Source organism: Psammomys obesus, unplaced genomic scaffold (assembly GCF_907164565.1).
Source record: "Psammomys obesus unplaced genomic scaffold, mPsaObe1.curated_primary_1811, whole genome shotgun sequence".
In the NCBI taxonomy this organism is placed as follows: domain Eukaryota; kingdom Metazoa; phylum Chordata; class Mammalia; order Rodentia; family Muridae; genus Psammomys; species Psammomys obesus.
In genome coordinates this window covers 8,291,990-8,315,526 of record NW_026586383.1, presented here as the reverse complement: position 1 = coordinate 8,315,526, position 23,537 = coordinate 8,291,990, and the positions used below count along the sequence as shown (strand labels likewise).

General features: G+C 51.4%; 1 protein-coding gene across 1 annotated transcript in view; it reads right to left on the bottom strand.

The window, feature by feature from the left end:
• The window catches only part of Dlec1 (DLEC1 cilia and flagella associated protein), a 45,351-nt gene extending 25,920 nt beyond the window's left edge, over nt 1-19,431 (bottom strand). The window contains exons 1-12 of the mRNA XM_055601666.1: nt 18,688-19,431; nt 15,715-15,865; nt 12,531-12,641; nt 10,977-11,167; nt 10,626-10,843; nt 8,694-8,772; nt 4,900-4,987; nt 3,674-3,847; nt 2,754-2,890; nt 1,204-1,296; nt 632-722; nt 34-196 (exon numbers count right to left, since the gene is read on the bottom strand). Coding sequence (XP_055457641.1) covers nt 34-196; nt 632-722; nt 1,204-1,296; nt 2,754-2,890; nt 3,674-3,847; nt 4,900-4,987; nt 8,694-8,772; nt 10,626-10,843; nt 10,977-11,167; nt 12,531-12,641; nt 15,715-15,865; nt 18,688-19,098 — 1,907 coding nt within the window. The 5' untranslated portion in view covers nt 19,099-19,431. The remainder of the gene's footprint in view (nt 1-33; nt 197-631; nt 723-1,203; nt 1,297-2,753; nt 2,891-3,673; nt 3,848-4,899; nt 4,988-8,693; nt 8,773-10,625; nt 10,844-10,976; nt 11,168-12,530; nt 12,642-15,714; nt 15,866-18,687) is intronic.
• Nucleotides 19,432-23,537: the final 4,106 nt, after the last annotated feature.

The window sequence follows — 23,537 nt, the reverse complement described above, 5'->3', positions numbered from 1 at the left end:
AGGTGCGTGTCAAGCACATGTCGGGGCACTCACGTGGCGTTTCTGATAACGAGCTGTTTCTTTGCTGTGGACCGGATGTTTTCAGGCTCAAAGCGGATGAAGTATTGGGCCGTCAAGTCCTTCAGCTCTCCCGGGTCCTGCTCGCTCTTCCCACCAGAAATATAGATCACGTCCAAAGCCACCAGCTGTCCAGTCCCTGGTGGAGGGGAGGAGGCTCGTCGGGTGTCGCCGGGCCGAGGCCGGCACCCTGCAGCCAAAGGTCCCACAGAGCATCTCCGGGTCTTTCTGGACCAAGAGGAGGTGAGTCTGGGAGCCTTGCATGCGTCGGACACTCAGCTATTGACCACCAAGTGGGACCAGACAGACAAATGGAAGGAAGGGAGGAAAGGGCGAGCCGTGTACACCTGGAACCCTTCTGGTACCAACCGTGCCAAAGCCTAGAGGGGTAGGAGGACCTGTGTGTGGGCCACAGGTGAGAGTCAGAGGTCAACATGGACTCCGAGAGTGAGAGATTCCATTAGTAAGCAGGGCCCTGGCTCAGGGGTCCAAGGCAGTGTCCTCTCAGCTCCCCCCCCCCTCCTGGGCGGGTCAGCCACAGCAGGTCAGGCAGCTCCGGGAGCCACGTGCCCACCTACGATGACCAGCTCCTTTATTTGACAGTTGTCACACACGATGACGAAGGTCTCTTCTGCCTTTCCTAGGCCAGTGGGGAGGAACAAGACCTGGGGAGAGGAAGAGTGTGCGTAGCAGAGGCCGACAAAGAGGCAGAGATTAGCAGCGAGGGCAGGGGGCTGGCCGTCACCTCCAGCCGTCTGCCCCTGCTGACCTGGGCCAACAGCAAGGCCTTCAGAAAGACTCTACAGACTCTGACAATGGTTCCGCCCGCTGAGGAACGGGACTACAGAATATGAACTTACGGGAGACAATTCAGATGAAACCCGCACATCCTAGGTTGACTTTTTAAGTTAATGAATCGGTTTAGGGTGTGGGCACGTGGCAGGGCGTGCAGCCTATGCCTGCGGAGGTCAGGAGACCGCCAATGCATCGCCCCACGCCACGAGAGCGCAAGCTCCTGTCTAGAGGCCGAGAACCCGGGTCTGCATGGTGAGGAAGTGAGTCATTAAAACACAGGGGTGGATGCAATCATGGCATCTCTGAGGCAACCACCCAGGGCGGGCATGAGGAGCAGGTCTGATTACTGACCTCCAACAGAATGGCGAACCCCGGGGCCAGCTCAAACACCGAAGGCGTGATGCCAAAGGGAGGCTGCTCCACAAAGCCGGTGCTCGCCACAGCCTAAAACAAAAAAAAGCAGCGGGTTACACAACAATGGGAGAAAATTGCAAAAATCCAACACTCACGCTCTAGGCTTCTCCAAATCGTCATTTTGCTGTCTGAGGGTTTTCAGGGTCCTCCAAGGACCCTGTCTCCCGAGGCTGTGTTTACTCCACCTTTGCCAGGCACCAGGTGAGGCTCTGAAGGTTAAAACCTCTGAAGGTTAGGGGTGAGAAAGCCATGGCGGTCAGCTGATGGCTGGGGAGCAGGTGCCAGGGGGACCAGAGGTATCAGGAGGGCGTCCCAGAACTCCTGGTCTTGCCTGTGGTCGTCACTGCATCTGACTTGTCCCCGCCCCATGTGCTTAGCAGCTTCTGAGGCAGGCGGACACCTGCCATCTTGGTAAACAGAATTGTGGTTTCTTGTTGGCACAAACTGGCCCTCACAAGACCCTACCAGGCAACCCCCATGTCCGGGAAGGGGGGTCTCCTGTTCCTCGGCCAGGAGGCATGGGGAAATGTACCCAGGATGTCAGGCCGGGGCTGCCTGGGCAGTGGGGAGCTGAGACAACAGGACACAACCTAGTCCCAGCCCACAGGGTCACAGCACAGAGGGGGACAGACAGGTACATTCAATCTCCCGCTCTAACGTACTGCATGTCTACATATGTGTCTACACGTGTGTCTGTGTTCATGTGTGTAAGCGTGCACATGTGTGTGTGGGGGTGAGGGCACAGCCTCAAACACTGTTTTTCACCTGTGCTGTCTGTCTTGTCTGGGACAGGGTCTCTCACTGGCCTGGAACTCACCACACAGGCTAGGCTGACCGGCCGGGCCTTGAACGGTCTCCACATCCTCAGACTGGGATTATGCCAGGGTGGCTTTTTAAAAATGTGAATTCTGAGGATTTGACGGGTTTTCCCACTTTACCGACTAAGCCATCTCCCCACCCCCAAAATATCTTTAAGTACTGTGCCAAATAAGCACAGAATTCAGCCGGAGCTGCCCATCTGCGGCCTCAGGTGACACGCAGAGCCGCTTTAATAGTGCTGTGCTAAGTGAGCACACACACCTTGAAGACGGCATTAACAAAATAAGAGAGATGGCCGGGTGGTGGTAGGGCAAGCCTTTAATCCCAGCACTCAGCAGGGAGGCAGAGGCAGGCAGAGCTCTGTGGGTCCGAGGTCAGCCTGGTCTACAGAGGGCTCCAGCACAGCCAGGGCTACACGGAGAAGCCCTGCCTCAGAAGCCAAAATAAAATAAAACGAAAATAAGTGAGAGCGAGCACACACCTCACCCAGGGTCGCCCCAGCGCTCGTGACCGGAAAGCACACCCCTAACCTCTACTCATGCTTTTCCGGTCATGGCAGGTGGATCTGGAGATTACAGCACCCCGCTTTTCTAAGTTTCTGGTCCCCGTGTGATGTAGCGGCCTCCTCCGGGAGCTCATTTGCTTGGCAGCAATCCACAGCCACTCACCCGGAAACTTGGGGGCGGCCAGCTCTTTTGGGGCATGATGCAGAATTTGCCGACACTGAAGCCCACGTTTTTGCAGAAGAATCTGCTGATCTTCACTCCTCCAATGAGGCAGTGGCCACAGTCCAATAGAGGTGACACTGCAGCCACAGAAGGGATTGCTCAGGGAGGGCTGCTGAGATGGCTCAGCAGACAAAGGTGCTTGCTGCCAAGCCTGATGATCTGAGTTCAATCCCCCGGGTGGACACAGCGGAAGGTGGGAACCAGCTCCTACAAGTTGTCCTCTGACAACCACATGAGTGCCATGGCACACACGCGTTCCCCCACCCCACATACAAACACACACACATACGCACGTGTATAATGAACAAATGTGATAAAAGTTTAATTTTTTAAAAAAAGGACAACACATCACTCTGAATGGACTCTGCTGCCATTGTTTCTCTGAGGACAGAGCTCAGAGCAGCCCACCACAGCAGCAGGACCAGTGAGCCACACCCTCACCCTTGAGTCCCTTGGGCTCTGTCCAGGGTGCTGCCAGGTCACATGACTGTAGTCCTGTTGGAATCAGAATCTACTGCAGACTCCCTGCCTGGGCTAGGGAGACCCAACATGGTCTTGGGTATTGTAGGACAAATAGGGGAGGGGCTGAGTTCAGCTGCAGGAGGGACTGGGGAAGCTGGCGTTTCTAGAAGCCTCCCTCCCCGGCCCAGGGCCAACACTACAGAGCTCTTGGCTGGAGGCACAGAAACACCTCCCCCGCAGACAGAGACCCCTGCAGACAGAATGACGGCTGCCGCCGTGGAAGCTGCTACAAGGCTCCTTTCAGGACCCAGAAGCCTCTGCCTGAGAGAGCCGAGATCTGTGCCGCTTCCGGGGGTCCTCACGGGGGCTCCCCAGCCCTAACTGGATCACACACTCACGGCTCAGCACTGGCGGCGGCCTCCGGGCCTGCAGCGGGATCACCAGCATGTGGGCAGACTGCGTCTCAACCAGAAGGAAGTCATCGAAGTCCCCAAGGCAGTCCGGGATGAACTGGACGATGTACTGGCACGTCATCCCAGGGGCCACCATCCCGCCTTTTCCCGGGAACATCCCTGTGTGCCACAAACGCGACCAGTGAGGGTGAAGCTGCCTGCCGGGGCTTGAAGTTACCGTGTTTCTAATTCTGTCGGATTGAATATTTGCTCAGGAGGGAGGAGAGAGCACCACAAGGCTTGGGAGCCTAGGTTAGACAAGGAGCGATTGCCGAGGGCACGGACACTCTCCCGTGAACTTGCCTGAAGTTGGGCAGTGAGCTCTGGGGACAGAGCTCTTATGAGTGGTCACATGGGAGACACAGCTGCCTTTCGGTCACCCATGAGCCCCCATCTCCCTTCATTTGTGATCCTGTAAGCAACCCCCCTAAACTCGCTGCCTCGCCAGGTTAGGCTTGGCTGGAACGGTTACTTGACCCTGTCATTGGGGCCTTTCAGGGGTGAAGAGACACTGGCTCACATCTCCCCGGGAAAAGCAAGGCAGTAAACACCAACCACAGCTGGATCAAGGCCAGGATGACAGCAGAGATGCCTAGGGCGGGCAGGGGTAGCACTAAGGTAGCAATACCAAGGCCCAGGCAGGAGCGGGATGGCCTATGTGAAGTGGATCATCAGGGGCTATCTGGCCCTGTGGCACGGGGATTATCTCCTGGGCCGCCTTGCAGAGCCGACAGTTTCTCACTCTGCACTCAGGCTGGCCTCAGAATCGTGTCAATCCTCCCTTGGCCTTCCAAGTGCTGGGATTACACTCGGGAGCCACCACGCCTGACCAATATGAGGCACGGCAGACAGCTGGAAGGCTGGTTGGAAGATTGCCATGGTGATGAACAATGAAGAGTACCTGCTCGAGGGCAGCCAGAGCATGGGGGACAGGGAGCTGGCAGAACCTGTGCCCTGAGGAAGGTGAGAGGGCAGAGAAGCTGACAGGACTCAGGGACCTCGATGGGAGAGAGTGGCAGGCTGGGTGCTGAGCCCGAGGGACCCCAGGGACTGCTGAGGGAGCGAGCCGTGGGCAGAGCTCAGGACAGGGCCCGAGAGCCAGCTCGTCACAAGTTGGCAGCCTGTCCTGCAAATGGTCTGAGGCAGTGTAGACACTACGACCGTGAACTCACCAAGCCCAAGAGCGAAGTATGGAGAGGACGGAGGGAGGACGCGCACGTACCGGCTGGTCGCAGTGGTGTTCTGTAGAGCAATGACCATCTGTGCAAAGGGAGGGGGCACTTTCAGCTGCCCGTGGTGCTCGGCATGGCGTCAGGGTCCCTCCCCCACGGCCCGTGCGTGTGTGCGTGCGTGCGTGTGCGTGCGTGTGTGTGTAGGTCAGAGGACAACTTGTAAGAGTCAGTTCTCCCCTTTCTACCACGAGGCCTCTGTGGTAGAACTCAGGCTGTCAGGCTTGGTGGCAAGTGCTTTACCCACTGAGCCGTCTGACCAGCCCAAGTTTAAATGAGACAGGAAGGAAGAGGGTTCTGAACGAAATGGGCTTGGTCATGCTGGCAATCACTGAAGCTGGGTGATGGGTATGTTGGGATTCTTTTTGCTATTCTATCTACTTTTAGTTAGGGACAATTCCATAGTAAAATTAAAATACAAAACCAGGCATAGTAGAACACACTTGTTTTGCCAGCACTGGGAAGCCAAGGCCCAAAGGATAGGTGTTGGTATAATGTTCTTTTGAAATGTATACACCTTACCCTTGTTCATTCAGATGCTGATTTCTACCCCCCAATCTCTGATTTCAATCCAGATATTGCACTGTGATATTTATTTTAAGCATCCTGTCTCAACTTTGTGTAAACAGGCCAAAATAAAGCAACTAGCCACAATGTTAAGCAATGGGAGGAGCCAGATTAATAGTAAATATTAATAGTAAATATTAATCATCACCTACAACAGATAGGTGTGAGTTTCAGGCCAGCCTGGGCTATGTAGGGAGTTGTAGATCAGCGTGGGTTACAGAGTAAGGCCCTGACTGCGGGAGTTTCTTGAAGCCCTCCTCCCCCAGATAAACTACTAAGTAAAATGAAAATTTGAGTTGATTCAGTGCTTCTTTCCTAATGTTTAAAATGATAGCTACAGTTGTCCTGACCATCGATGCTCAAGGGGACTGGAGTTGGCTCAGGAACCCAGCAGGGACCCAAATCTGTAGATTTTTAAGTACAGTATTTACATCCAACCCACTGTGGAGGTTAGTCAACCTGGCTAGAATCCCTGGGAAGCGTCTTAGTGAGGGATTATTTAGATCAGGTTGGCCTGTGTCTTTGGGGGGTTGTCTTGATTTAATTAATGAAGAAAGCCCCAGCCTATTGGGGGCACCATTCCCTAGGCAGGGATCCTGAATTATACAGGACAGGGGAAAGCAAGCAGGCAGCCCAAGTGTGTTCATTTCTCTACTCATGACTCTGGCTGTGATGTGACTGGTTTCTCTGGTTCCCACTCTGACTTCCCAGTGGAGATGCTGCAACCTGGAATTTTAAGCCAAGCAAAGCTTCTCTTCCCTAAGTTGCTTTGGGCCAGAGTGTTTTACCACAGTGACAGAAAGGATGCTAGAACACCTACATACAGACTCCGTACACCTTAAGGCATCTATACATTTCCCATCATCTGCATCTTTCCCATCATGAAGGTAGTACCATATTGGTTGTTCTTAGCCTGTGCTGCTTAGGGAACAGGAAACAGCCCCCAGGTGGCCAGCGTAGAGGAGAGCATGGTGGGAATAAGTACAGGAGACACGAACAAGACTCACTCAAGGTGAAGTGGTGGGACAGGGTGGCAGGGTGTGTTACACACCAGTTCATCCACGAGGGTTCAGCACAGTGCTCAGCACAGAGGAAGTCCAAGTTTTACTTTGTGGACTAGTCTAGAATTTACACACACACACACACTTCACACACACACACACACACACACACACACACACACACACACACACACACACAGAAAGAGCACTGAGTGAGGAGTAAATGCTAGTTCCTTCCCCTCTCTCATGCAGTGTTCGTTAGCAGTGTCCGTGGCTCAGCCAGTCTACTCTGAAAATCTCTTCCTCGATACCCAGGGGCATCAGGGACACTCATCAAGGCTGACTCCTAAAGCTGACCTCTTCTGGAGCCCCCCCCCCCCCGAGTCTGGGCTGGGTACTGACTATGGGCTGCCCGGGCAGCAGTTTCAAGACACATTCACACATCGCCAGGTCTCCCGCTGACCAGCACCCCGCTCTCCCCAGAGTGCCCTCCTCCAAGTGCTTCACTTCCCAGCACCTCTGATACTTTAGGCCCATTGACTGTCTTCCCTGTGTCATCTTCAGAGTCAACTAGTGCTTCAAAGACTCCCGGTCCCTCCCCCCCTCTCCCCATCCCTCCACCCCCATTCCCCATGCTGGCTGCCTCCACCTCCCAGTGCTGGCAGTACCACCATGGCTAGTTTTATAAAGCGCTGTGCGGGAGGGAGAGGGTGAAAGGCAGGCTTCACACCTGCTGGGCAAGCACTGCCCACTGAGATTCACCCCGGCCCTGCTCGATCCTTCTACTGGAAAGCAGGATTTCAGGGCTTAACTCATGAGCTAACGGCTTACAGAACGATGCTGCTTTTCTGCCCCGGGGATTGCTGGGAAGTAAAGTAGGAGCGCTTTCCTGTCCATCTGGATTTGCTCCTGTGTCTCCCCATTGGTATGTGTGTGTGCATTTCTTATTGTGTGCATGTGTGGGTGCTTTGTCCGAGTACACACAGGAGCATTGTGCGCTTCAGGCGAGAGTGTCACATGACCGTGCTTGCCTGTGGAGGCCAGAGCTTAAACTCAAGCACCACTCCTGGGGAGCCATGTGTCCTGTGTGTGGGTTGGTTGTGTGTGCACACATGGTTTTTGCATGTTTGGAGGCCAGGACTCGACGTCAGGCGTTCTTCTGTATCATTCTCCATCTACCTTTGAGTCAAGGTCTCTTGTTAAACCTGGTGCTCACTGACTGGCTTGGCTGGCTGGTCAGTGAACTCCCAGGATCCTCCTGAGTGGTCACCTCCCAGCACTGGGGTTACAGGCGACACCACCATGCCTGGCTTTTCACACTGGGGTTGGGGATCCGAACTCAGGTCCTCATGTTTGCCTTGTAAGTACTTTACCCACTGGGTCATTTCCCCGACTACACACGGTTTTCATGTCATAAATTCATGTTTGAACCTCAACTACAATCCAGCACCATTAAATTCATTCTACCTTCCCTCTTTCTTTATTTATGAATGCCTGCAACTATAAAGCATGTTGCCTTCACTCATATATACATATAAATACATATATTGTCTTTAAGACTCTTTTTTTCATGAGGCAAGGTTTCTCTGTGTAGCCCTGGATGTCCTAGAACTCACTCTGTAGACTAGGCTGGCCTTGAATTCACAGAGATCCGCCTGCCTCTGCCTCCTGAGTGCTGGGATTAAAGGTGTGCACCACTGCGCTCAGTTTAAGATTTTTGTTTTCATTATGTGTCTGTGTGGGTGTGTGCGTGTGAGTGTGGGTGTCTGTGGCGGTCAGAGCCACTGGGATCCCTGGGACTTGTGAGCCTCGTGAAGTGAAGTCTGGGGTTCTATTTTAGGTCCTCTAAAATAGCCGTCTCTCGGTTAGCCTGGTCTGGCTGCTGACACCCTCTAGCTGAGGACAGCCTGGCATTCCCCAGTCTCCTCCCTCCAGCTCCCAAGCTCCGCCTCACCCAGCTATGGTTCTTTCTTTTTCTAAGTCCTGTGAGCTCAAGATAGGTAATGACCTGCTGGGGATGCATCCTTCAAGAGAGGAGAGGCTGTAGGGTATAAAAAGACACAGACCAGCTGCTGCAGTGGGCTGGCAGGCACATGGACATGCACTGGGCTTCCCCCACTTTGGGGTGTGGTTCAGAAATGCCACGACGTAAAGAACCAAGATTTCTACCTCGTAAACTGGTCCAATCTGGTAATCTGTGAAAAATGCAATTGAGGGCTTTGCCAGGAACACCGGGGCATCTGCACAGCTGTGGGAGTGAAAGGGGAAGAAAGGCTGTGAGTTTCCTGCCTGACACAGAAGAACGCGGTGATTCATTCATTCACCCAGCATGATGTGGTGGCACACTTCTACACTCCCAGGACCATCAGAAGTTCAAGGCCAGTGTCAGCTATGTATCAAGTTCAAGGCCAGCCTCAGCTACTCCAATCCCTCTCTTAAAACGCCAGAAGGAAATAAACTCATGTATGCTATCAAAGGTGTTCATAATTGGCTGTTTGTTGGGTTTTCGGGTGGATGTTGACTAGGTTATAAGGTACTTTAGGGCTGAAGAGATGGCTCGTGGCTAAGAGCACGCACTGCTCTCGCAGAGGGCCCAAGCCTGCTTTTTTGAACCCACAGCACCAGGCAGCTTACAACCACCTAAATCCCCAGCGCCAGGGGAAGATCAGATGAAGCCCTTGGGCACCTGTGTCCCCCCACCCCCAGACACACACATACACTTAATTTTAAAATGCTTAAGTTAATCTCAAAATAATAACAATTTTAAAGCATGATGCAATTTTGGGGAAGACAAACATTTAGAATTTTCAATAGGAATAAGGAAATTCTAGGAGCTTGAATACCAACATGTTAACTGGGTTTTTAATACGGTTTTCTGTATTTCTTTTAATCTGTATGTGTGCATCTGTGTGGGAGGGGTGAGGGGTGAGGCATACAGTGGGTTGCTTACTCACAGCCAGAGGAGGACCTCAGGGGTGTTCCTTTGCTGTCTGCCTTGTTCTTTTGAGACAGGGTCTCGCACTAAACCTGAAGCTTGCTGTTTTGGCTAGGCTGGGTGGTCAGTGAGATCCCCCTGTCTCCACCCACTCCCTGACACTGGAGTTACAGGCTCAGACCCAGATTTTGATGTGCGTGCTGGGGATTTGAACTCAGGTCCCCATACTTGCACAGCAATCATTCGTACATCCTGAGCCACCTCCCCAGGCCCAGCTATCAGTCTCTTGAACTTTTCTTTATTAGCGTGACTCTGTCTCATACTTGGAGACAAACTGAACTTACAGAAGAAAGAGTTCTCCTGTGGTCTGCCTCAAATTCCCAGGGGTGGAAAAGTAGGCAGAGGAAGAGAGATTTTTGTTGAGTTGAATTCATGTGGGCATGGGGTCCCATTACACTAGGCCGTGCCTGTGGTGTTATGATTGATCTATAATGCCCATGTAATTAACTACTATTAAATGCTTAAATTTTTTCTTTATAAAAAGATACATTAGTAGTTTTAAATATGCTAAAGCAGTTCATTCCTTTAAGATAATTACTGAAATGTGGCCAAAGACAGTCTCTTAAAGAAAGAAAGAAAAAAATCACCATTTACCTTAATTACTTGTAACTAATGCTGAGTATTGCTGTTACCTAAGACCTGTGAACGCCTTGTGTGACAGTCCATTTTCACTGAGAAGGTGACTGGATTTAGAATCACCTAGAGGTCTGGTGAGACACACCTGTAGGTGTGTGTGAGTGTGTCCAGGGAGCTGACTGGAGAGGAAGGCCCCGTCTGAGCAGCAGCATCCCACAGACCGGGAGACAGGCAGGAGCCAGCCAAACCATCCCTTTCCCCACGAACTCAACTGCTCTGGCCTGCCACATCCTGCCATGAGGGATTAAACCTTCCGAGCCGGGAGCTGGCTCACCCTTCCCTCCCCCACCTTGTTTTTTATGAGGTGTGCCGTCACGGCATGAAGAGAGTGGCCAGTACACTGTGGAAGGGTCACATGACTGCAGCCATGCTCTCCTGCCCAAGTCTAGGGACCTCCTGAGACCAGATCCAGAACCTTCCAGTGTCGGGCTAAAGGGTCGGGTTTTCTGGGGTTCTAAGGAAAGATGCACCTCCACTCTGGCTCCGCACCCACGGTTTCTCCTCTTCTTTCGGGCTTCCTTGAAGGGATGATTAGAGACCTGCCTCCATGTGTCGTGTTAGGTGGGAAGAAGCGAGGGTTCTTCAGGAAATGATTCCGCTCCTCCATCTTGGCAAGCAGCAGTCTCTCCTCGGCCCGCTGGGGCACCCGGAGGTGTTTCATCCACTTCTTGTTCTTCGGTGTACTTGCCTTCACACAACATGAAGGTACAGTCAGTAACAGGCAAGTGGACATCGGCTTGGAGGGCCACAGACGGACAGGGCAGACTCCTTCCTCCCACTCCCTCCCCGCACCCCAGGTCCCCACGGGATCCAGCTCTAACCTTGACAGCGCCTTTGGTTTTTTGTCTGGCTCTAGGAAAAACTGAGGTCAAGGTGTCTTCGGTGTGCTCAAACTCGTCAAGCGGGACAGACTTCTGGCAGCCCTCGTCAGCCTTCTCATTCAGGTAAGCCTTGCGCGTAAAACACTTCTCATGTTTAACCGTCAGTTTTAAATACCTAGGGGTGGAGGTGCCTAGGGTGCCAAGGGAACATGCGTTAGCCGTGTGGCAGCAAGGACAACGACAAGGACCCTAAGGTGAGCCACAGTCACATTCCCCTCAACACCCTCACATTTACAACACCAGACACCTTTAGTCAGTGTGTGAATTATCCCCGAGGTTTATTCCATGTATTTGAGACATGGCGCTAATGGTTAAAACAGCTTCCCATTTTCCAGTATGATTAGATAACAAAAAGCAAATGAATCATTGCTAGACACATACCCTACGTGTAAACAATTTTAAAAAATAGTTTAATTTCTCTTTCATGTGCGTTGGTGTGAGGGTGTCGGAGCCCCCGGAACTGAAGTTACAGACAGTTGTGAGATGCCATGTACGTTCTGGGAATTGAAGCCAGGTCCTCCTGGGAAAGCACCATCTCTCCAGCCCTAACCCTCTTTTAAAATGATATTATTAAGGTCTTATTTTTATTATGTCTTCTTTGTTGGGGACATTCTCAGCACTTGTATGGAAGTCAGAGGACAGCTCTCAGAAGTCAAGCCTGGGCATCGAACTCAGGTCACCAGGTTTGGTGACAGCTGCCTCTAACAGCAGAGCCTTCTCTCTACCCTCTAGTGTGACCTTTTTTTTAAGCCTCATGTGAGGAAACGGCATTTGTGTTCGTCTTTTTTTGTATCTTTAAGACCATGCCGCCAAGGCCAGACGGGCACTTCTGCTGCTAGCCAAAGTGCAACCACCACCACCCCCGCCCCCATCTTAATACAATGCCCAGGGAGCCCTGGAGGAGGGGCGGGTGTCCAAGCGCTGACGCGCAGCCGATTCCGCCGCCTCCTTCTGCGTTTCTCTACGTGGTGTCTCCTTTCCTCGTCACCCACCCTCACTCGGGTCCCACCCCAGACAGGGACAGCTGCAAAGCACTTGTCCCAGCCCGGCACAGCTACAGAGTGTCGACGCCCGCACCCAGCCTTCACAGCGGCACGGCGTGTCTATACAGTGGCTCCTACAGAATCCACCTCCGGTGCCAGCCTGCGCACAGCTTCCTATCCTCTTCACTCCTGGCTCTCGCCTCCTGATCGCATCAGGAACTTGACCTGCTTATCTTGATGTCTTCAGCCCCTCCCTTTGCTGGTTCATTCAACTATAGCTAAACATGTTTTTTTTGCATCTCTGAGCAGCCAACCAGGGCACCAAATCCCACGTCGGGGAGAGAGGACGTTTGCCTTGAAAGGACTGAACTAATGAAGAGGAGGCAGCTCAGATAACACTATTCCAAAACACGGTAGCAACTTAAGAAAAGGAAGGGAAGCCAGTGCGCAAGGAACTAGCAGCAAGAGTGGCTGAGGCGGGGCCGCAGTGCCACCTGTCCCTACACCCTACCTTTGGGTGCTGAGCAAAACGGCACAGGATCGTTGTAATAATCCTCCGAGCAGATTAAGTGGTGCTTCTGCAGCAGGTTGTTGTCTATACACCAGCGGAAGATTGTCCTCACTGTGGAGGGGGGAGGGGCAACGGCAGTTAGGCCAGAGCCAGGGAGAGGTAGCTGAACCCACGCCTCCATTCTCCAAGCCTATGTGTCCCAAACAGGCTCTCAGAGTCCTGTGGGGAAGCTGAGACCTAAGAAATGAATGACCAAAGATTTCTCAGCCAACAACTGGGTGAAGCTGCGCACGCGGTGAGAGAGGGTAAACTTCCACAGGACATGGAGTGGGCGATGGCATAGGGCGAAGGACAGTAGATGCCACGGAAGCCCATTCTTCACCCTTCTGCCTCTGTCCTTGGCAATGTTGCTAAGATACAGTGTCACCAATAGCCGCAGCCTACAACAGGTGTTCCAGGTTAGCGGCATCTTATTAGAAGAGCTGGAAAAGCACAGACAAATAGCAAAGCCTCAACAAGTTCTATTTAAAGAGACACCGGACACGCACTTCAAGGGCTATTTGAGCTAGCGTGCCCACAAGCCTTAGTTGTGGTTTGGGGCTTCTTCTGGTAAAGTTTAGGGGGAGGAGTTGGTGGCTAGGGGGTGGCCTGTGAGTGGGTCTTTGTCTCCATCGATAGACTTGGATTATGCAAGCCTTTTTTCATTGTGCATGTCCTTTCCCAGGATGCATCTGATTTTAAGCATATGCTTGCCTAGTTATGCATATGCATAAGATGACCATAGGGAAATTCCCTAAAAGTTTACCCAGAGGGCAGTTTGCCTTGCTGTGCATCTGGATATGGTTCAAAACATGCACGGCCACAGGGAATGATTGTTGGGTGCAATTTATTGCATGTCTGAAGTGGGGTGTACATGTAGCTGATGCAGGTGGGGAGTGTGTCCCAGGCTCTTCACTGTTGGAAGGCAGCACGTGCTTGTGGCTCAGGCCAGGCAATAGTTCTGAGCTTCTAGGCATTCCCATGCTTCTTGTCACAACAGAATGATCCTCTTTGCTTTTGGCTTTGGCCAGCTGATGGTGGCAAGGGTTTGGGAAGTGCTTGGTGAGCGCTGGCCATCAACAGAGAAGAGCCTCTCGGCCCTTCATCCCAGACTCCAGCATGAAAGCCTCTTGGCGAACAGCTGAGCCCAGTCTACCACAAGCAACAACTATGGCTTCAGCCAACTTCACTGACCTGGTGGCACACTAGAGGAAGTCACTTAATAGAGCAAAAGTTGGCGTTTGCGGTTGATGAGCCGAGAACTGACAGTACACAAACACCCATATATAATTTACAACACTAGTATCTAGGAACATTAGCAGGAAATGGATGCCTCTGGCAAGCGGCATGAGGGAGATGTGATCGCCTCTGGCAGGTGTGCGAGGGTTTTGTTAAAATAGATGTTTGTTTGTTTATTGTGTGCCCGTGGGGGCCATGTAGGTGCCACCCTGCATGCGTGGAGGTCAGAGGACAACTTGCAGGAGTCAATCTTCCATCACACAGGTCCTGAGGACTGAACTCTGGCTGCGAGGCTTGGCAGCAAGTGCCTTTGCCCACCAAGCCATCTGCCAGCTTTGGACCCTGCAGTAGTTAGAAACTGGCACCCCCACCGAGAAGGCCTGGGAGTTTCCATGTCCCTGTGCCCTGTGCCACGTGTAGCTCTCCCCATTACTGGCATCCTCCATAGAATAGCACACTTGCTCCAAATGATGAGCCTACATTGACCTTTTACTATCACTCAAAGACTTTGGTGGGGACAATAGCAGTCCAACTGGACACAATCCAGCCTAGGTCCGAGGACTTTGGTGACGGCCATGTGACAGGACAAAAGATCTTGTCTCTTTTCAAACCTTCTCCTCAGTCCTCCCAGGGTGTAGGGGTCAAAGTGGTTTTTGTTGTTGCTTTATTTGTTTGTTTAAGTTGGCATATGAAATAATAAAAAAACAAGCTTTTTCTTAACTATATTTTTACGCACGTATCACTGAACATCCTCTTCAACAGTTTTAAAAAAGATTCTTAAGTGTGTATGTGCATACATGTGTGCGTGTGTGTGTGTGTGTGTGTAGGTGTGTGTGTGTGTAGGTTGTGTGTGTGTGTGCCTTGAGAGGGGGTGGGTGGAAAGAGCAGTGCTGGAGAGGGCCAGAGGCACCCCATTCTCTGGAGCCAGAGTTACGGTGGCTGTGAGCTGCCTGTCCTTGGAACTGAACCCAGGTGCTCTGCACGAGTGGAATGTGCTCCCACCCGAGCCCTCTCCAGCCCTCGCCAAGCTCCGAAGAGTCTCTTTCCATCTCAGACCTGGACCTGTAGAAACCCGGTGCCAACCCTCGTGATGCTCTTCTTCCTTCTAGGAAGGGTCCCTTAACGGATCCTGTGGCTGCTGAGCATGGCTCTGCACGTCTCTAGGAGCTTGTGTACACCACCCAGCGAGGACGGAAATGAGCACACAGGCTGTCCTGAACAGTCCTGACCTTTCTCCACTCACATGGAGAAGTGAAAGGTTCTTCGCCTTCTGACAACTGTGTTAGTGGTTGTGTTAACAAAGGGTGCTTTGTGCCTGAAATTGCAAAAGCAGCTGGAGGATGTCGTGGGGTTGCCTGCCCTGCCCTGAGGTGCAGGGACCAGATGGACGTCTGTAAAGATGGTCTAGAGCTTTTCTCTACACTTTGAAACAAAAGAAAGACACATTACAAGCGGAAGGACGGGAAACCAGAGCGAATGAGGTCTGGTCGAAGTTGGGCTCCCGTAGTCGTGCACAATTGCAATTCCAACTTTCGAGGTGGAGACAGGCCAGTTCCTGGAGCTCACTGGCCAGCCAGCCCAGCCTAGCTGGTGACCTTGACAGGAGAGGTCAGAGGAGAAGGCATGGCAGGGTGTCTGGGGGAACCTAAACAGAACCTGTGGTTCAGGGACCAATGTCACACCAATGCTGAGACCCTGGCTCGGAGCGTCAAATGTTGGCCATGTGGTACACTGCTCTTCTTGGTGGTGGGGGGAGGGGCACGCGCACTGGAGTGTTTTGTGCTGCTTCACTGTTGTGTGCAACTTGCTCTCCTTACGTCCAGAAGAGAGTGGGCAGTAGAGCGCCCACTCAGGATCCCGTGCGATCCTGACTAACTAGGGGAGCAGGGGGACACCCTCCACCTACCCGGGGGCAGCTTGACAGGGGTCTCCAAGACGTGCTGTCTGGCCTGTCTGGTGGCGTGCTCTGTTTCTGCGAGGTCCCGAGCGCGGGCTTGGATGATGTGTCTCTCCAGCATGGACACCTCTTCCAGACGCTGCTTATAGACCTCTCGGACCTGCGGGCGGGTGTCCAGATACACAGACACCTGATGACATCCTACATTTCGGCCTGCCCTCTGCCCTTCCACATCAGGGCTTTCAGCCCAGCCCGGGGCAGCTACAGAACTATCAAAAGCCCGCTGGTCCAGCCTACCAGATGTAAAACCTGAGGTCAGGAGACTGGAAATGACGGTTTCCTGATGTGGTCCATAACGGTCGGTTTCCCAGTAGAGAGAGCCACGACCCACACTGAAATGCAGACCCATTTTGGTACACCAAAGTGAGGCTACCCAAACCTTGCCTCGGGAAAGGCCCTGCTCTCTAGTTCATCAACAACTGCTGGACAGCCTCACTGACAGACTCTGTTGTCTGTTTAAGCCATTGGCTGGCATCTTTTTCCTGCACCCACATCTGGTGTGCATAAAGCCGTGGCGTTTTTGATTCAAAGAGAAGTGTGGTCAGGCGACTTGCTACCCAGAGGCATTTGCTGCATTGTTTTGGAGGCGTGGAAGGCTGCATGGATATCCCTGCTGCTAACACTATTTGCTGCTCTTCCGGAGGACCTGAGTTCAGTTCCTAGCACCCACACCAGTCAGCTCCCAACTGCTTGTATGTGCAGCCCCCAGGACATCTGACATTGTCTCCTGGCCTCCAAACACATGAGTTAAAGCACATGCAGACACACACACACACACACACACACACACATAAAAAGCAAATATTTTAAATTAGTGTAGTGTGTGTGTGTGTGTGTGTGTGTGTGTGTGTGTGCATGCATGCACGAGCAGAGGCTGGAGGAAGATAGTAGGTGCTCTGCTTTACCATCCTTCACCTTACTCTCTTGAGACATGGTCTCTCACTGAATTGGAGAGTAGTCATGGTGGCCAGCCATCCCCAACAACCCTCTAACCACCACAGACAGTGTTGGGGTACAGGCAATCAGCCATGCCCAGGTTTTTTCTGTGAATGCTGGGACCTGAACTTAGGTTGCAAGCTCTCCCGCCCGCTGACCCTCTCTCCAGCCCAAACCTACTAAAATTTCCACGTTACAGTCTCAATTCACCTTCTGTGGCTCCGCCCTGCTTCTGTAACTCTTGCAAACCTTCAACCCTAAACTCTGCCACAGCGTGGACATTGAGAGGTCCAGCCTGGCTGTCCCAGCATGGGCTTCAACTGGTTGACAAACCAGTCAGCCAAGCTTCTGACCCATATTCTTGGGACTGGAAGCAAAGTATTTCCAGGGCTGGGCGGCAGCGGGGTTACTTAAAAAGTAGTGGATGGGAGGACAGTCCTCTCCTCATCGCCTTCCTAGAACTCAAAGACGCCCATTTAGTCATTCATAATTGATGTCCATTTTTTTAATCTGTTGGCGGGGGCTGCGGTGAGCTATGGCATGCTATGGTGAACTTATGGAGGCCAGAGGAGAACTTATGAAAGTCAGTTCTCTCCTTCTGCTATGTGGGTCATGGGGGAGAGAAAACTCAGGTCACCAGGCTCGGCAGCAAACCGTCATTTCCAGTCTCCTGACCTCAGGTTTTACATCTGGTAGGCTGGACCAGCGGGCTTTTGATAGTTCTGTCCGCCTCTCCAGCTCTAGCCATTCTTTGAGAGGAGCTGAGTAGGTATCCGGTGAAGGCTAGGAGGTACTCTTCTTGTGGACCGGAAACCTCCTGAGGAAGCAGTGGCCAGGGCAGCCTTGAACATAAATTACTGTGTTTAACTCAAGGGTCCCATTTCTTGGACCTTCCAGAAAGCCCTGATCCTAATTCCTGAATGTAAGTATCAGGATCCTACCCAAAGCCATCAGTTAACAATGCTTTGCTGAGCTGACTCAATCCTCAAAGCCATACAAGTTGTCTGTAGCGGAGGCAGGGGTATTTTGACCTTGTGTGCTAAGTCATCAGACCAGTGAGACCATGTGGACCCCGGATCAAGACAGCCCTAAGCTCCTTTCCATGGTAACTGCAGAGATCAATAACCATGAAAACACTGAAAATGAGGGGCTGCTGAATCTTGAGGCCAAAGCCAGAGGCAGGGTAGGGTGAAGTAGAAACTGTTTTCTGGGAACAGTTTGGCTATTGAACTCTTGATTTCACTCTGTCGAGATTACCTGCCCAAGACAGGGTCTGTCAATCAATATCCTGCCACTGGGAACGAGGGTGGGGGGTGGGGTCACAGCGTATCAGTAAGCAGGTTTATCTGCTGGGTCATCTTACCAGCCCCAATATTTTCTTTTTAAAGTTTTTATTGTTGTTGCTGTTACTGGTTTTTTGTTTGTTTGTTTGTTTGTTTGGCTGTTTTACGTTTTGCATTGCTGAGGGTCGTGGGCCCTACACTTGCCAGGCAAACATTCTACCATTGAGGTGTGTCTGTCTTGTGATGCATTCGAGGCTACTAAGTTCCCACTGCTCAGGCCTGGGCATAGCACACACGGTATGTGTTAGATGAGGAATGAAGGAAGCTGTGACCATGCCGTGTGAGGGGCATGTGAAGGACAGAAAGAGTGAAGAAGAACCATCCCAGAGGAGAGTTGAGAAGGGAGTCCCCAACCAGTGCAGAGAAGAAAACCAGAGATGTGGGCAAGAACACCTCAGCCATGACTGTGGTTAGTGACAGAGTCACCCAGGGAGGAGGTGACTTGGACCTCATCACCTCCAAGAAACGAACTACAGAGCCTCTGCTCGGGTCGTTTCATTTATATTTGCAACGAATACTGTGCACTGCGCAGAGAAAGGCGCTGGAGGTGCCATTTATATGCGTATGTGTAAAGTTTGGATAGGATTCTTCACTCGGCGCGGCTGCAACCGGAGCATCGCGAGAGCGTCCCCACCGGCTGTACCTGCTGCAGCTGGTCCAAGAACTCCTCTTGGCGCGCATCATCACTGCCGCGGGCCTTGATCAAGCTGTCACTCAAGTCCTCGCCGATCACCTGGCTGGTGTACAAGTTTCGGAAGACCCGGGCAAGCAGGTGTGAGATGTCCTGCGTGCGCAGCGAGGCGGGGCGCAGACGCAGCATCTGCGGCTCCGGCAGGGCCGGGAGCTCTTGGAACCTGGTGCGGAGGAACCGCGTGGGGAAGCCGTACTGGCAGCCATCGGTGAAGGCGAACGACGATGGCAAGGGGGACTTCCTGTTGAGCCAGCTGGGGCTGCTGGACCCGGCCGTGTGCGAGGTAGACTCCCACACGGTCTCCGGGAACATAGCGGCCGGAGAAACTGTGGTTCGCAGCTTCTCCGCGCTGCCCGGTTCCATGGCAACAGAGACGCCGCAGTCTCCGTGTCCTACTTCTGCTTCCGGCTCCGCCCCTTCCGCCTAGGTTTTCTTTTGAAGGGCGTCATCCCTGTCGTCATCGCAGAGGCTTGCATTCCTTGCGTCTAGCTAGGTGGTCTAGGCTGGCCCGAAGTCACCGCTTTCCCTCCTCCTCCTCAGCCTCCCGAGCGCCGGACACAGGCGTGCATTGCTGTCAGCTAGTAACTCTTTTATTTTTTTCTCTGTAAAGGGTTATTTTTAGTCTCTGTCTCTGTGTACTTATGTGCGGTTGCCGGTGGAAGCCAGAAGAAGGCGTCGATCTTCCGGTGCTGCAGTGATAGGCAATTGTAAGCCACCTGACATGGGTCCCGGGAACTGAACTCTGGTCCTCTGCCAGAGCACTATATGTTCTTAAGGGCGGAGCATCACCCTTCTTACAGAGGGGCTTATGAAGTTTGATGGACAAAAGGATTCATTGTCACGCTGGTCTGACTGCAAAGCCTTTTTTTTTTTTTTACTACCCAAGTGCCTCCATCCGTTCTTTAATTTGCTCAGCAGATTCTTCACATATAATTTTTTTTAAATGTTTTTGCGCTTGTCTTAGGACAGGGTCTACGTGTGAAGCTCAGGCCAACTTGGAGGTCACTGTAGAGACCTGGACTGTGGCTATCCAGGAATCCTCCAGCCCTTCACTGGCCCAGTAGAGCCCCTGAGGCAGTCAGGGTACAGATGGCCACTGCTGTGTGCGCCTCTAATAACCTCCTTTGTGATGTGTACTCATCCTACTGGTGCAGCTTCCTTAGAGACCCCATCCAATACAGGGCATGAGGCCTAGCTAGACGTGGTGGCCCATGCCCTTAATCCCAGTGCTCAATGGGCAGAGGCAAGCAGATCTCTGTGAGTTTGAGGCCATCCCTGCTGTACATAGCAAGTTTCATGCCAGCATTCAAAAAGAAAAAAATAAACAGATTTTTCTTTTACGTGTGTGGGTGTTTTGCCTTTGTGTAAGTATGTGCGCCGTGTATACCTCCAGACACTCCTCATTTTCTACTTAGGTGTGAGTTTGCTTGCCTTACAGCCCCAAATCGGCTTCCTGAGTTGAGTCCCAGGATTCCACCCAAAAACCTGAGCCATTTCTGCTGCTCTTGGTTGCCTCCTTCATCTGTTCTTTCCTTACTATCAAGAGTGTAAGAAAAGCAGAGCATCTTGTTAAGGTCTGTCCCTGAAAGGACTAGGCCTTGCTACATTTCTTGCCTGCAAGGAGAGTTCACCCAGCCAAGTGAAATGTCCATGTCCACCCTCCAGGTACCTGGGACCCTGAGAGCCTTTGCCCAAATATCCTTAGCCCAATTCCAGGACCGGACCAGGCCTCCTCTTGAACTTCCTGCTCCTCTGACTGGTATGTGCGGTAAGGGTAGCTTGAGAGCAGAAGGAATACAGGCAAACGGGCCATCTGTCCAATGTTCTACACACATTCCAGGTTTTCGATGGTGCAGGGAAAGGCTTTGCGAGGGGAAAGTAGCAGAATAGTAGCAGAGTGTGTGTGGCCGCAGAGTAAAGGGAGGTCTCCCCAGAGTGGGCGGTCCTGCCGTCAGCAGCTGCTCCACTGTGGAAGCTCCCAGCTGTCCTTCCCTGATGTCCAGGAGGTCAAGACGCTTGGCTCTTGACACTGTTTGTTTTTTCTCCACTCTGTCCAGATGTCCTCAGAGAAAGTCTCAGGGAGTCTGAGGCTGTGGCAGAGATGCTCCCATCCCTCTCCTTTGCATGCCCCCACCCCATTGTACTGTCTGCTCAGCTGACCGTCCAAGCCAAAGTCCCGCACAACCTCCACTCCCTCTGGTGGCAGAGGCCACTCCAGAAGTCCTCCTGTGGCAGCTCTACACTTCCTCCCTGCCTGTCACTCCCCTTGTTTTCCTCGCTCCTCTCTTCATCCTGTCTCCAGCCTCTCTTTCCCATTCTACTAGACTCTGTTCCCAGCTACACCCACCACCTCTGATCCTGCTCTGCACAGCACTCAGTTTCCATGTGATTCCCTCTGTCCATCTAGTCACCTCTCCAAGGGGATTCTCTGGGCACAAAGGGAATTCCTGGTGAGCTATTCACTTCATTGCGTAGTCCCTCCTATCTAGCTTTTGGTTTCACACACTTCTTTTACTTAAATTTTTTTTGTTTTGTTTTTAAACTTTCATATGTGAAACATTCTCTATGATGAGTCACAAAAATAAAAACCCAAACAGTGCACGAAGGGGAAAAATGCTGGGCCTGGTGACATAGGCCTCCCATCGCAGCTACTTAGAAAACTGAGGCAGAGGATTGCAAATTCAGTGTCTGCTTAGGCTACAGGGAAAACTCAAGGTCAGCCTGGGTGACTCAGCAAGATCCTGTCTGAAAATGACAAGCGAAGAATGGCTGGGGGTGAGGTTCAGTGGGAGAGCGCTTGCCTGGCATTTGAGGGCCCCAGGTTGAATCCCCAGGACTGTTGATAAACTAAAACATTTAATACTTAATATTATATTTTAATATTATACATTTAAATGTTAATATTTCACAGTGTATTTAATATTATACATTTAATATCCTCAGTTCTTTTTCCCCAGATAAGTAGATTATCATATTGTTACAGCTATTTTTTTCCTGCTCATTCAAACAGGAAAATATTTGTATGTTTTATACAAATATTTTTATTTATACAAATATTTTATACAAATATTTTATACAAATATTTTTATTTGTATAAAACATACAAATAAATGTATTTATTTGTACATTTATTTGTATAAATAAAATTAAAATATTATATTTTAATATTATACATTTAAATGTTGATATTTCGTAGTGTATTTAATATTATACATTTAATATCCTGTTCTTTTCCCCAGATAAGTAGATTATCATATTGTTACAGCTATTTTTTTCCTGCTCATACAAACACTGATGTCTATAAAATAAATTTGTGTTATTGAAAAAAACCGCAGTACCATGCTATGTGTGATGACCTTTTTTCCCATCTACTCTATAGCAACTTACAGGGACTGTTTTTGCTTGGTTATTTGTTTGGTGTGTTTTGGGTTCTACTGTAAATACTGTCATTGTGAGGAACTTTGCTCATGCTTGTACATGCTTTGCATGGCTGTATGATACTTCTGTGAGGTAATATGCTGGAATTAATTCCTCAGCCAATGGCATGTTCATTTTAGCACTTGGCTCCCAGAAAGACTGTGACCCAGTAGATCCCGGCCTGTTGGAGACAAGCCCTAAGAAATTTCTGACCTTTTCTCATTCCCCCCACCCTGCTGCACCTGGTTGACCAACATCCTGCTTGACAGTTGCAGAAAGGGGCTAACTGTACCATGACTTCCCGAGATAGCTGCAAAGTGTTCCGGGCCCCGGGCCAAGAAGATTCTGTAACTTCCACCCTGCCCCTCCCTGAGTCCATAAACTCTAGAGTAAGACTTTCCAACCTGCCCTCCCTGAGTTTAGAAACTCTAGAGTGAGACTTTCCAACCTACCCCTCCCTGAGTGTTCTACACTGTGCTCTTCCCTCGCCCCACCCCTATCTAAAGTTGGCCTTAAAAGCCTGCTCCGGTTCAATAAAATTTGACTCTTGACAAGTGCACATTTGCTTGAGTCTGTTTTTCTCTCTCGCCTGTTTTTCTTTCAGGCATGGACCTCTTTGGAGACCCCACGAATTACTAGTCCCGCAGGCGGGTACACCGGCCAGCATTATGTGGGTGCTTCTGGGTGTTTTGTGTTTGCTGTGTATATGTGTATGCAGGTGCACATGGAGGCCAGAGGTCAGCTTCAGCTTTTGTCCCTCAGGAGACACTCACCCTGGTTTCTTGTTGTTTCTGTGTCTGCTTGTTGGAGACAGTGCCTCCCTATGCGGCCCTGGCAAGCCTGAATTCATCATACAGACCACAGCAACCTTGAACTCACGAATCGGCTGGCCTCTGCCTCTTGAGCGCTGTGACTAAAGGTGTGTGCCACCACACCCAGAGCACACTGTTTCTTGAGGCAGGGCCTCTCGGGGGCCTGGGACTCCAAGCAGCCCAGGCTGCCTCACCATGAGCCCCAAGAATCCACCAGTCTCTGCCTCTTTGACACTGGGGTTATAGGCTTGTGCCACCACATCTGGCATTTTTACATGGGTTCTGGGGCTCTAACTTGAGTCCCCGTGTTTGCACAAACTGTCTCTTCAGCCCACTGGACATTTTAAATATGCTTCGCACCATATCTTGAATTTCATCCTTAGCCCCACATCTCCCCTCCTGAACTGCCTTGTACTGGACATAGTCCCTTGGAAGTTTGAAAGCTTCCAGTGTTTCCAAAACCGAGGGCTAAAGACAGCTCTGTCAGCCAGGTGTGGTGGCACACGCCTTCAATCCCAGCACTGGGAGGCAGAAGCAGCTGGATCTCTGAGAGTTCGAGGCTAGCCTGCTCTA